The sequence below is a fragment of the Formica exsecta genome, unplaced genomic scaffold, assembly GCF_003651465.1.
Source record: "Formica exsecta isolate Colony F162 unplaced genomic scaffold, ASM365146v1 scaffold1327, whole genome shotgun sequence".
NCBI lineage: Eukaryota > Metazoa > Arthropoda > Insecta > Hymenoptera > Formicidae > Formica > Formica exsecta.
This window is the reverse complement of record NW_021848660.1, coordinates 440,964-455,460: the sequence shown is the minus strand read 5'-3', so window position 1 is coordinate 455,460 and position 14,497 is coordinate 440,964. Positions and strand designations below refer to the sequence as shown.

General features: G+C 35.1%; 1 protein-coding gene across 2 annotated transcripts in view; it reads left to right on the top strand.

Moving 5' to 3' along the window:
- The first annotated feature begins 234 nt into the window (after positions 1 to 234).
- LOC115245843 (protein stum) overlaps positions 235 to 14,497 on the top strand; it is a 28,835-nt gene continuing 14,572 nt past the window's right edge. Inside the window, exons 1-4 of one of the 2 annotated variants that reach the window (XM_029824334.1) lie at positions 235 to 962; positions 8,676 to 8,737; positions 9,153 to 9,547; positions 9,830 to 11,597. In XM_029824334.1, the coding sequence (XP_029680194.1) occupies positions 9,169 to 9,547; positions 9,830 to 11,597 (2,147 nt within the window). In that variant the 5' untranslated portion in view covers positions 235 to 962; positions 8,676 to 8,737; positions 9,153 to 9,168. Of the gene's footprint in view, positions 963 to 8,552; positions 8,738 to 9,152; positions 9,548 to 9,829; positions 11,598 to 14,497 lie in introns of those variants that run through there. The other variant, XM_029824335.1, reaches the window with a different exon arrangement.

The following is a 14,497-nucleotide window of genomic DNA, read 5'->3' as shown; positions in this document are numbered from 1 at the left end:
AAAAGCATCATTTTTCTGCAAAATTTCCATATTATAGATATTCTTGTTTCATTTTTACAAAATATATCCATAAGTACATGGAGTAAATAAAAGCAAATTATATATAATCCCTGGAATCTTTCTTCTTTAGAAAAAAAATCATCATTTATGTCTATTATTATTTTACAACATTATTAATATTATATAAAATTGTGTTTAATATACAATGTCTCGGTAGAGATTTGAAAAAATATTTACAGATTATAATTATTCATGATTTATAATATTGGCTACAAAGTGTTGCAGAGAGTTGTCGAAAAAGTAAAGCGTTCTTATAAAATTTAGAAAAGTTTTATTTTTGTTAATGACATTTATTACTGATTGTGTAATAGTAATGCATATATCGAGAGAAATTCATAAATCAAGTTTTGATGGCAAAGAAAGAAATTAATGTAATATGAATATTATTTATTCAATTTGATAACAATTCCAGCACAATTTTAATTTCAAATTTTATTATTAGGATATTAAATATTAAGATTCTAAAATTTACGAAAAATAAATAATTTTCCATAAATACAATACATTATCTCTAAACAACAGTCGATTTATAATTTCGCGAGAGATGAGAAGCTGCGTGTTTTACTCTTTTCACTTCTTTGATTCCCCGCAGAGAAACGAATGAGTCAAGGTGTTCGGTAAATGCGATTTTTTTTTACATTTGCAGCGAAGAGAATGCGCGTGGTCAACGCGCTCGCGCTTCTTCGAGTGACCACCTTCGGCGGGTATCCCGCGGACGGTCGGGCGCTATAAGTCGCGGCAAGCGACCCCGCGTCAGTGAGAACGCGTTCGTGTTCGCGTAAGGACGCGCAAAGCCGGGATCGAGGAGGTCGAGAGAGACGACGACGGCCGAGGACGCGATCTGCGCGCGCGCGCTTCCTCGGGCTCCGCAACCCTCGTGCATGCGTGTTTCGCTCGGGGGGGTAAGTTGCCGCCGTAAATGGTGTCGATACCACATCTCCGTCCACTTGCGAGATAGATAAGACAACGGTGAATCGCGACGACCATCTTCGTAAAGTTAGTAAGTCGAGTGACAACTCAATCCCTGTCGTTGCTTCTTGCAATGAAAAAGAAAACAAAAAAAAAAACGAGTGAATTGTCATTCGGCTTATTTTCCTATTTAATTCGAAAAAAATCTGGCCAGTAAACAGTTATAGATTTGGAGCTGAATATTCTCCGATATTTGTGACAGAAAATTTTAGAATAATAATTTTGAGGAAACAAATCACTCGTATGTCAAGTGCTAAAGGCCATTCTCGTAAGGTGCTCTTAAACATACTCTTGTTGCGTCGGATCTGGAGAACGACTTTGTCGATCGATCGTTCGTGATGCGTGCTTGATGACTTCCAATGGAGAGGAAATGATTTTTCAAACGTTTTAAGATTTCTAATACTATAAACTCGCAGATTTTTACGTTTTATTTAAATAAATAAAATACAACTTAAATTGAAATAAAAAAAATATGCGTGATTCGCGAATAGTGATATATTTCATGGTATATGTCAATTAATAGCGATTGCAAGACACGGAAACGCGTGTAAATTGATAAAAAAACAAATAGTATTTTCCTTTTAATTACACTGCCTTAATGTGAGATAAAATTTTATTAATAATGTAATAGTGTAATAATATAACGTTCTTTTATGTATGTGCATACATATTTATGATATGCTTTTTATGAATTTTTAACAAATTTTATTTTGTTTTATAACTTATATGATTAATATCATTTAATTATTAGACTGACGAAGGTTCAATCATAGTTATTTAATTATAAACACATTGCTAGACATGTTAGTTTATCGAAATTAAAATTGCAGAGAAATAATTTATGACATTATTTATTAAATATCTCACATATTAAGATATAAGTTGTCATTTAAAGTATGAATTAATGATTTTTTGATTCGATTACCTTGATAATTAGTTTATTCGCGTTTTTCTAAACGATTAAATAACGTACTGCTCTAATTTTGATAGTACATTATATGTAAATACATGTATCATTGACATCCGATAAAGTCTAATCACCGGATTAATTGGTCTTGTATGATCGAGATCGGTACAATTTCCCAGAGACGGAACAATTATATCGCTAAGAATTCACTGAATCAGATTAAAAAATCGCATGAATCGTTTCGTTCATTCAGCCGGGAAAAGTTTTACACGTCTGATTACTCGCTCGCTCGCGCGGTCTATGTACTTGAATTTGAATCAAATCGATATAAGAGGCGGCGTCTCGTGCGAACGAAAAATCTTCTTAAGTATCGATCCTTTCAAAATGCCGGGGTTATTTTATACTTTAACGCGGACGATTAACTTTTCGCACTCGCTACGTTGTCCATCAGAACCTCTGTTTACTTGTTGCAATACAATTTAAGACATAGCTTAATTCTAATAAAAAAAAGTTCCGTAAGTAGTAAATAACATAGAATAAAAAGATGTCTTTATAATAAAAAATTTCTGGAATATTTACATAATAATTAATGCTAAATATAATTAAGCATCATGAATGTAACAATGGCAAAAATAAATTTCATTCCTAAAAACGTGAAAGTTTATAGTTTGAGAAATCCAAATATAAATTAACGAGTCGAGATTATAGGGCATATTTTAAAATTGCATTGTAAGGCTGCGTTTATCGATGACCATGCGGCCTTGAATATTCTTCAACAATCATCTTTGCAGTGTAGAAGTCGTGATAATGACTTGCACGCGAGAAGTTCGATGCGCCTGTCCATGCGCGCGTGAGAATTTATATTTTATGATCTTTGGATTAGAGCGCGAAAAGTACATTCAGACACAGCAGTATGAAAAGGCATTTTTTTATGTTGCACATTGCAATGCACTCTAATTCGCGCCAGTTTCTTCAAGCGAAACTCAATTTCTTTCGTTGCGGTACAATCGAAGCAAGAACTGAATGGAATTTTATGAGCTATGTTCTTATTTTTTTAATGTATTTTTAAAATGGAAGGAAAATATATTTAAAGTTTCAATATTTTTTTGGGCCTTGATACATTTACAGAAAAAAATGTAATACTTAAATTCAGTTTTATATTAATAGAATGTAAGATATATTATTTTATACTGTAAGATTGGAATATACATGCGGTATAATGTTATATGATATATATTTAAAAAATAGATATATTTATGTATAACATTATACCCCCTATATATACTTGCATAGATATATTTGAATATATAGAAGAGAAGGAGAATATATTTTGTTTTATGCCATTCAACTTTTAAAATAAAAAGAATCTGCTCCAAAACGGAGTTCAAAGTTAAAACCTCAGATTCGAAATATAAATTTATTTTATTGATATAAAACTGAGAAAAGATATCATTATGTATATTCTTAATGCGAGCTTTCTTGTATCTGTTTTAATTTCTACTATTTAATATGCTTGCCAGATCATAACACTTGTAATTGCCTGGATGTACGGATTTATAAACGATGAGCGGTACTTTCGAAACTCACAGACATGGATTTACGAAACTTGAGTTTCCAAGAGGTTTCTCAGTTGTTTAATATACATGTACACATACACATATATTATTGAGGCTTCTACGTGAGAAATCGCTTTTGTAGTAGACGCGGTCAAAAACCGGTACGTCTGAATTTATAGAGCGAGGAAGTTTCAGACGGTGTAATATTCGCGTAATACTCGATAATTTCGCACAAAATGGTTGGTACAGTCCTGTATTAATTGTTGCATAGCAGACGTATCGTTTCCCAATGCAAACGATGCGTGAACCGCTGTATACCGTATCAAGAAGAGTTTTCCGATCACTGGAAGTTTCGTTATCACACTTTCGAAAGGTTACGTGCATTGCCGTTACGATATTACGATATTACGATATTACGAATTTATTACAATTAAAAGCGCTTAGAATTGGTATTTTTTTTACGAAGAGATACATATCGAGTCTCTAAAGCTTCTTGCACAAATAAAATATGGACTTTCAAAGTGTTATTATAAAATTGAAAGAGAAGAATCTTCGAATTTTTAGAAAATACTTTAGCTTTGTTTAAAGAAGAGTTCTCTGAAAGTATAAACATTAATGCAATAGAAAATATATCGAGAAATATTAGATTACAGAAAATTGCAAAAGTATGAGATTATATAACACTCAAAAAAATGTCTTGCTGATATAGGTAGATTTTTAGGTGTCACAACAAAACTTTATCGCTATTTTTTGTATCTGTTAGAATATTGTCTGTTACATATAGAATTTATAGCAGCAATATTCTAATAATATCTTCTAGAAAATTTAGGTCCCATTGCCAAATGTTAATCACTGCATTGGATAAATATGAGTTTCGATACTACAGCTAGAACGATCTTTGTGAGAAATATAACTGCCAATTATAACTGCAGCATCGAAAAATTGAGAGAAATTGTTTAAAAGAGCTAGATAGATTGAGCGCGTTATACAAATATGTTAGACGTGAGGATTATATATTCATTTGTTTCTTGCCGCTAATTTTTTCTGTATACCACAGCCAAACTTTATAACAAGTATGATTGGCCTTAACATGGATAGGCGCCACAGAAAAACATTCTTTCTAAATTTCACAAACAGTTCAGATATAAATTCTGTCTCTGTCACTTAGATTGATTAAATGCGAAACATATGCGATATCACAGTATTTGCTAATCATTTATGTACCTCAGTTAATTTTGCGCACCCAGAAAATTTTTGCTGTAGTTGCAATACCACTTTTTTGAGTGAATCTTTCTCTCTAAATCTCGAATTAAAATTTATATAATTATTATCCTTCCAGAAATAATGTAATGATAAATTTTATTATTAAATCAACTCATGTTACAGTCAATAATGCAAAAAATTTAAAAATTCTTTAAAAAATAAATACATCTTAAAGATGAAAAAAGACAAGATTTGATTTTTCTGAAGAGATCCAAGAACGATTATCTTTTCTAATGATAAAAACTAATTTTTTTTTTAAATTGGAGAATTTTTTCAAGACCAGTACTCGACGGTTAAAAAAACCGGTGTTTTTGTGTCCGAATCAGCGACCAAAGCAATCAAAGCGTTTCAAAAGAATCAACGGTTACGCAAATGTTCCGCCGCCCGGCCGCTAAATGCAGGTGTAAAAGCGGGTTGTTGACCCCGAGATATATGCCGCGATCTACGTTTTCCGCTCTCCTTCAAGGCGCGAGACGAGATTTATGATTTGCTACGCGATACACGCGATATGCGCAATTGCGATAGGACGCATTATTGCGCTATGCGCCGCGGAAGAAGAAGCCGCGGCAAATTCGCGTCTGTTGTGTGTGGAAAGCGAGACAACGCGATTGACGTACGACTTAATTAGATATTATACAATGGATGTTAATTAAGGATGCAGCTTAGCGCACTTCTTCCTCGACTTTGCGTAGCGAATCAGCGGCAATCGCAACGCGGTTTCATCATGGCAAATTATTCGTGTTTTATCGGTCACTAGGACGTGAGACGAAAAGTTCTTTGAATGTTTGTGTTGGAGGTAAATTGTGGAGAATATTTAGAATATCGTAATATTGTTTTGTCGAATCGAATAAAAAGAAGTCGATTGCATGATTGATATTTTTGTAATTTTTAGATGGTTTGTGCAAGATTTATAAAAATGGCGCTATTTAAGATTCTTTGAATATTTAACAGGAAAATTTTGAAAGAAAGTCTTAAAGAATAAAATTTTGAGTAAGTTTTAGATAAAAAACAATCTGTTCAAATGTTATGAAATATCTAAATTATTTGAAAAAATTGAATTTTTTGATTAATAAATTATTTAAAACGTTTGAGATCTTGATTCATCTTGATAATCAAATTTAATTTCATCTAATATTTTCAAATAATTATAATCGAAAGTTTTATTGCGTTTGCCATTATGATTGATTAGCGAATATTCAGTATAATTTACTTTACATGCTTTCGTAATTTATATTTGAGACCGTGGCGGCAATCATGTCTGCATGCGCGATGTTCTTATTTAAATTTAAGCGTCGGGCTCGTGATCGATTACCGTATTCAAACAATAACTAAAGGTCAAATCTGCGGGTTACGTAGAAGTGCGATATTCAAACAATGACTCTATAAGTTGTTTCTACATTTTACATATTAAAGGTACGCTATTCAGACAATGACTGAAAGTCTAACAAACGTTGTATGATAAGCGACATCAGAAATAAGCAAATATCGTAAATATGCATATTACGAAAGATAGATATCACTCGGAAAGTCCTAAATTATATAAAGCGCTATAAAATACTATCGACAAATTTTCAAGACTTTAATGGTGTATTAGGTATTGAGATATTAAGATTACATTAAGTATTAAGAAAGACTCAGTCACACTGAACGCTTAATATATTAGACAAAAGTGAGATGTAATTAAAACGCAAATTTTATTTTGCAATGAAATTGATAATGCAATAAAATCAATTTCTATCTTACGTAAACGCATGTATTAAATGACACGCAAAAGATAATGTTTTATATTTTAATAGTTTTATATTTTATATTTATTATGATTATAATATATGCCGGCAAAATGCTAATGAAAATAATAAAGCATTATGTTTAATTGATGGTGACAAAAATGAATATGATTATAAACAAATTTCTATATTTTTCGCGTTCTTCAAATTAAGTTTCTATTAGTTAAATGCAGTGTAGCCAAATAATGATGGAAATTTCAAGTTTCAATAATAATGAAGTTTATAATGATAATGATCAATTTTATTTAATGAGATAATTTAAAAGCTGTCGTATCGAGTGAAAGTATATATTCAAAGATCTGTGTTATACTTCGGACTCTGTATACTCTATATCTTCTTCACAATGCAATTGTTCACAGTGCAATTGTTGATATACGATGGTAATTACGTAGAGTGCATGGTGCATCGTACACATAAGCGGAAGAATTATGGAAATCACACGAACTTATTGTCGAATCGCAAAATGTAAATCAACGACTAATTAGTTTCTACACACACGCAAAAATCCGTTAGGAAATAGATTAAATATTTTTGAGTTGAGTTTTAAATAAAATAACGAAAAAGTCGAAAATATTTTGCCGATTTAAATGAATAAGATTTATAAATTACACATAAGACTAAATAAGAACATTAGTTGCATATTTTATACTCACCGATTTGTTATATATGTATATTTATGCATGTTTCTTATTTACGATTTAAAGGAATTAATCGCGCTGGAGACACCGCTTTGTGCACGCGTGCCTTGAGTCCATCTCGCGATTTTACAATTTACGATGTATTCATGCTCGTACTTGCTTGTACATTGATTTGTCGCGAATGACATTTATAAATCACTCGGTTGCTCTTGTAACAAGCAGCTGCGCGGTAAATTACGCTACGAACATTTCCCACATTTGTCCCGATCTAAATCTTAATTGCAAAATATTTGTCGCGATCGAGTAAGATGTATTTCGTTGTTTAAGCACTTTTTTATGTATTCACACACACACACACACATTTCTTCTATAGTTTCCATAATATTTTATATATTTTAAATAATTTAAGAAAAGGACATGTCTCTTTTTCTTCTTTCTACAACATTCTCTTGTTCAAGTAAAAATTTAAGGTTTTACAATTTTTCATAGCATTATAAATTTCAAATACAGCACGATCACAATTAATTTAGTTTATTCAGTGGCAATATCGGGACGAAAATAACAAATTTTAGCCGCGAAAAAAAATTATCAACAGGTTATCGTTATCACACGATGTGTCAATCGAATTTTATTCGAGCATTTCGATGACGATTGAAAGTAGTCTATGTTTTGGCTTTGTCGGATTTGGAAAGTACGTTGGCGCATTGAACTTCTGCTTCTTCTTCTTTGTTGTAAAGATGTAACGTTGCGCGATGCATCGACCGCATCGAGAATGTAGTTCAGCAGCGTCTCGGTAAGCGCGATAAAATTCGCTCAGACAGATCGTCTACGAGAGCGTGAATAACGCGTGTTCCACGTATCCGTTGTGGATACTCTCATCATCGGGACGCGCGTTAAGCCGCACAGAACGAATAATTACACGCGCGTTCGTTAATTATTGGCCGCATCGAGTCGGGTCTTCTCTCATCCGTAAAAAGGGAAAAAAAGCATCTATTAATATCTTGCCTACAATTAAAAAATCTGATAAACTTTTCGAATAGTAAATTGTGCGAAGAATTGCTATCAATATAACGGTAATAAAATAGAACATCTAAGTGTCATATTCATCCATTTCTCGAATTTTGCATTGACATAGTTTGTCAATAAATCATATATTATAATAATGCGAAGATAATCGATATTGAGATAATGATTGATGGACATTTCATTTTTATCTCGACGGGCAGAACAAATAGATATAGAGAAAATGTGAAATTTGTGATTTAAATTTTTGTCAACTAGCTATCAATACGCGAGCTATCGATCGTTTAAAATGGTTGGGCGATTCTTTCTATTTCTGCAATTGCGTTTTCCATCCGCATGCACCATTGCGCGGAACCGCAATCTCGTATTATCTCAACTATCATCGAAATAAAAATTTCTCCGTTTATCCTCAAAATGGTTCTACACTCTCTCTTCGTAGATCTCTCTCAGTAAAGATTTCTACTTTTTGCAGGTGAGAGTAACGGCAGATCTTGGCGTCCCTCTCACTTCAGCGATCTGCATGAAGGGCATCAGGTACAAACACTTAGGCTTAAATAAGAAAAAATTAGAAAAGAAAAAATAATCGAGACAATCGAGATAAAATTGTTATTTAGAAATAATATAATCAAATAAGAAACAAATAACATATCTTTAGGAAAATTATTGATTTTCCTTAATTAATTTTTAATATTAAACATAGAAATCTAGATGTAAAACTGAATCCGTACCAAATTATCTAATAAACATATCATCTAACAATGAGTTGCAGTTATTTTTGTGTTATAGAATAAAGAAAATAGAAAATTTTCTCTTTTTTTAATCACTATCTCAATTTTAGATTGCGTAGATTTCCTACCTTCTTATTCTAATTCTTTGTATAAATTTGGGAATTAGTACAAGTAATCTTGATAGCTCAATTGCATTTATGTCATAATTTTCCAATAAAAAGATAGGACTTCGTAAGAATGAGACGGACCGATCATGACGGCCACGTCGCGCGGCAGGGCCCGCCGTCCTTTCGGGTGTTGGCTGTCCCCGATACCGCTTATCTGTCGCCGACGACTCCCACGACAGCACCGCCGCCGCCGCGCGCGCCCGAGCCCTACAAGATCGCTCCGTCGTCGACGTCCTACGGCAGGGCACATCGTCGTTCCAGTTTCGTGATACTTGCCGAATCCAGGCCGGCGAGTCCAGACCCCGACAATGCGTCACCCAACTTGCCCACAGGAAGAGTCTCGCCCTTCCGTGGACGTGGTTTCAAGGGACCACCACCTCACTCAATGTCGAGACCGCAGTCGCCGGAAATCGCCGGGGACGGCCGTCGACGCAGAGTCGAACGAAGAGGTAAGTTAAACAAATTATCAACTAAAATTCTTATATAGCAAGCTTTAAAAATTTTATAAATATCTTGAGGATTCAAAATATAAAAGTGTTTTTGAAGCTATCTTGATGAAATATTTTTGACACAACAGAAACATCTAAAAAAAATATTATAAAAGTGTTAAGATACTGTAATTTTTAAATATTAAAATTTAATAATGAGAGCTGCTTTAACAAATTTTATGCACTTTATTTAGAATTAGTGATCTGATTTTGTTATTGTCAAATTACGTTTATCTTTTGCAGTTTCGCTATCGCAACAAAACAGTCCTAGAAAAAGCCTGATACCACAGCCTACTTATCGTCAACGATCTACCTCCTTGACGAAAGCCAACGAACGTTCGCCATCGCCTAAGATCGGTCGCCGAATTGACTCAAAGACACGATTGAACGTCTCGAATTCGCAAAGTCGATTAAATGCGGCCGACTCGAAAACGCGGCTAAACGACTCTAGAACGCACCTGAATAAATCCGACTCTAACAGTCGTACAAAATTTGCCGAGTCCACACACAAGATCCGTTTTATGTCCAACTCTACCAGTAATCTCAGCAGCAGCTCGACAACGACGCGCCGACAAGCAACAACGAAACCATCGACGCGACTCTCGCCAATCCAAGGTACCCCGACGAAACCGGAAAAGGCAACCTCTCAATCGAACATAAGAAGTAGGAACTCTTCGCGACAATCAGTCACGAAGACATCAAGGATGTCGCCGCAGAAGAACAATGTCGCTACTACTCGAAGAGACAATCAGAACAAAAACTCCAGCAAGGAGCGCCTTCTTTCGCCGTCGAAGATTCCTCTGAAGACGAATGGCTCGTCAAATACTAGCAGATTCATTTCGATGCCCGAGCAGAGCTCAGAAAGGTTCGTAAAAATGGAGAAAACGGGCAAAGGTCTGGCGGAAGACAAAAGTGACAAGCAGACAGCGAGCCAATCTCTTCAGAATGGTCAATCGCCCGAACCGAATTCGAAAGAAAGCGAGGCAGATGGGAATTCCTCGGGTAATATGGACGAAATGGATCTCATAAATCTGTTGAAGCAAACCTCGCAAACGACCGGCACGTCTAGTGAACGTCTGGTGAATACGACGACGACTACGGCAGTGCAGCCGTTACACATCGACGCGAATACGCTTCTCGTGGAGCCGAATCAGCAGAAGGAATTGTCTGAAGGAATATCCAGATCTATCTCTCCCGCATCTAAGGGGGAAACGCCGGTGTCTGTTTCGACGCAAAATACAGCATCGACGCACCAGAAATCCATCGAAAATCAATCAGCCAAGGCGAATCAAGCGAGTAATAATCCTGGGAGCGATAATAAAGACTCTTCCGTCGGCGCGGAGAGCAGCACCATAGGACATATGAAGAGCGGCAGCATTGACCAACCTACGAAGATTGTCACCAGGATGAACGAAGATTCGGCTCATCAGCGTTCCAATCAATCTTCTGCCAACCAGCGTTCTGGTAGAAATAGTCAAAACGTCCGCGGATCTAAACAAAGCGACGGGAAAACTCCGGAAGAATCGGAAACGATAGAGGTGAAGAGCGGCTCTGCGAGCAGCAAGATAGCAGCCAGTAGCGAGATTCCGAACGATAAGATGCCAACCGTGATGGAGAACGACTCAAAGATTGCTAGGATGACCGAAAAAGCAGAGACGGCGATGAATAACGCGACAACGGTAAACAACACGATAACGAACAGCAAGACGGCGAGTAACAACAACAACGTGAATTCTGCGGTCGGTGCGGTGAATGCGAGTGTAAACAGTGGTGCTGTGGTACGAACGAGGAACGAGAACCGTGGTAGCGACGCGTCCCTAAAGTCGTCGGCCGGCGCATCCACGGGCTCCATCGAGAGCGTGAGATCGACGGACACAGGAGTGAGTGTGAACACGGTCAGAGGGGTGTCCTCCCCGAGGGAAAAGACGGGCGTGCACATGGTGAAGCGTTCGCAGGAGATCGAGACGCTCAGCGGCAACATCGTCCACATCGAGCAGAACGGAGAGCCAACGTGAGTCAATTTTATTTTACTTAATTATATTATATAATCACACGCGCGAATAAATGTACTTGAAAGTATTTTTTAATTATGTTTCTTGAGAATTATCATAGTTTATTACAAATCTATACTCTTTCTCTCTTTTTAACTACATTTGTTCTATATTTGTTTCTTTTCTTTTCTTTTCGTTTTTATACACGGAAAAAAAATGCTGTTGCTTCAATTAAAGTTTATGTCACGGGCTGCCACGGACATACATAATTCATTCAATGATATTTTTATTAGACCAAATATCTGGATAGTTGTTTTAATAATCCAGATATTTGATATCTAATAAAAATATCATTGAATGAATTATGTATGTCTGTGGCAGCCCGTGACGTAGATTTTAATTGAAGCAACAGCATTCTTTTTCCGTGTAGCATCGATGTATGTTCTATTTAAATTGTAATTAAGTATAATCAGTGTCAGAAGGAGTAATAACGTGCAGGTGAAAAATATAAATCTAATGCATAAAGATGTTTAATGACGTTAATTTGTTATACAATAATTATACGTTGTCAACCGATGGTACATTAATACAACACACAGAACGATCTACGTTTCTATGGAGAGCTGTACTTCGATAAAAAAAAGAACTCGTGTTTATTGAATTTATAAATCTTTCTGTTTTATAAATCGCGTGATACGCTGATTAAATTTTACACGCATTATTCTGTTAAATCATATCGTTATCGCCCATGGTGGATAATGAATTAAAGCTATTTGCTCCGAATATATGCCTGATATATCAGGCATTTCGAATAGATTAGAAGATGAAATTTTGGCAAGACACGACAACAAAACATCACTCTCAATTAGATAAACCACTTTCATGACACGATTATCTTGCGCCGAATAAGAATATAAGAAAGAATAGCGACCGCCGGGATCTCTCTCGAAGCTCTCCAACTCTGGCATGCAACCACTTTAACATGATATCTAATTTTACTTGATTTCCTTGAAATTTTTGAAACTTTTGAGAGGAATAGAGAAAAGGTCCTTTTAAGATAAATGTATAAATTACTTTTAAATTTTCGATTTTGAGTGCAAGTTGTAAGCCTTGATCTAGAATGAGAGTATAGAATCAAGTATATATAACTAGTTATTAGGATAAGCCGGATGATTATCATGTTCACAGCCTTAAAATTATGCTCATTTTTTATTCGCTTTGCCATTGTTGGAACGAAATTTCTTTTGATGTAAACTTAAGATTGTTTTAAAGAGCAGTTGTACGACATGAAATGATTAGTCGCATATTTTATCGCACTATAATAACACTCTAAAAACTTGGTCTCTCACAACTACTCATTTGCAATATTACATATAGCTTTGGCCAAAAGCAAATGGAATATTTGTATTAAATTGTAATAAATCCGATTGTGTTTAGCATTCACGCAAATTAAACATTATGTGATACAAATTAAAAAAAATATTGTATCATATTTCAATATTCTTTTTGTAACAAGAATTTGATGCAAAAATTAATAAATCCATGGTTTGTTTACATTAAATGCAAAGTCTAGGATGGAGCTCACACACATGTAGATTATGGAATCAGCTTATTCTTGGACTGAACTCACAATCGCTATAATTCTATATAAAAATTTATTGCGTTCTTTGATATCACACAGAGTCGAATAATTTAACTCATTGCAATTTACTAAGAATGTTTCATACATTTTGGCCAAATCTGTATATCCTATTATGTCGATTGTGTATCAAGTCACTGACGAATGCACATGGTAAATCACGTCATTTGTTATACCGTTTATTATTGCAGTAATTTCGCGAGATATCTCAAAGGAAATCGCGGAGCCATTGCGTTACTGCGCAGTTATTTATTCGTTCTACGATACTTCCAAGTTTGATCCGAGTTTCGTAGTACTTTCTTGTATTTCTCAAGACGGATTCACTCTAAACTTAATTATGTTCGCGTGATTTAGGCGATATTCCAAGATCCTTGACGAGATAATTAATTTTGGCAATTAGCCTGTTGGTTCATTTATTGCGCGTAACCGTGTAATTTATTTCGCACGGTAGACATTCGCATGTTGGTGCAATTAATTAACTCTTTTTTTAAGATAGGAAGATGAGGTTATAAAGCAAAATTCCAAGTATTTCTACAACATGTTAAAAATATAAAAATAAAGTTGAAAATTATATAGACTGTTTTTCCTGCGCGTGAGAGCGCTTTCTACTTTTGTGCTATTTAAATATTACAACAATTTCTCAACATATAGCGTTACAACGAGCAAAACAGTATAAGTTATTTGCTTGAATGACAAAGAAAGAATTTCACCATTTTTCTCCTGTAAAACTTTCTCTAATTGTAAGCAGAGTTTAGATTTGTATCATATTCTCGCTCGTATAAATAATGTAAATTTCACGGTTGCTGAATCTTTTTTTATAAATTATGCAGACTCAAGGATGTTTCAAACTGACTTGGAAAAGTTGGATTATTTTGGAAAATGTAGATATATTTAAAGAGAGATCAATGTGTTGTGCCCATCTCTCAGGAAACTCGAGAAACACGAGAAATCCTTCTAGGAATGATTCGACAATCGTTCACAGTTGAGAAACTGACATGACGCGATTTTATTATCGTAGGATACGAGCGATGCCCGCGAAAAGCCGTACGGAAAGTTTTCGCTTGGCCAACCAAGATACGAGCACGCCGGAGAAGTTCTCCGTCTTATCTATAGTTTCGCGCAAGATTCAAGAGTTCCTTCACCTCGGTTAGTTATAAACCTCTCCACCTTCGGTCGAAGCGGCCGAGGTGTGTCTATCGATCGTGTTGGAATTTACATCGACAAGCCACCGTGGGGTTAGCTTAACGGGATGATAAATTAAAATCCCCAAACTTCCCCCCC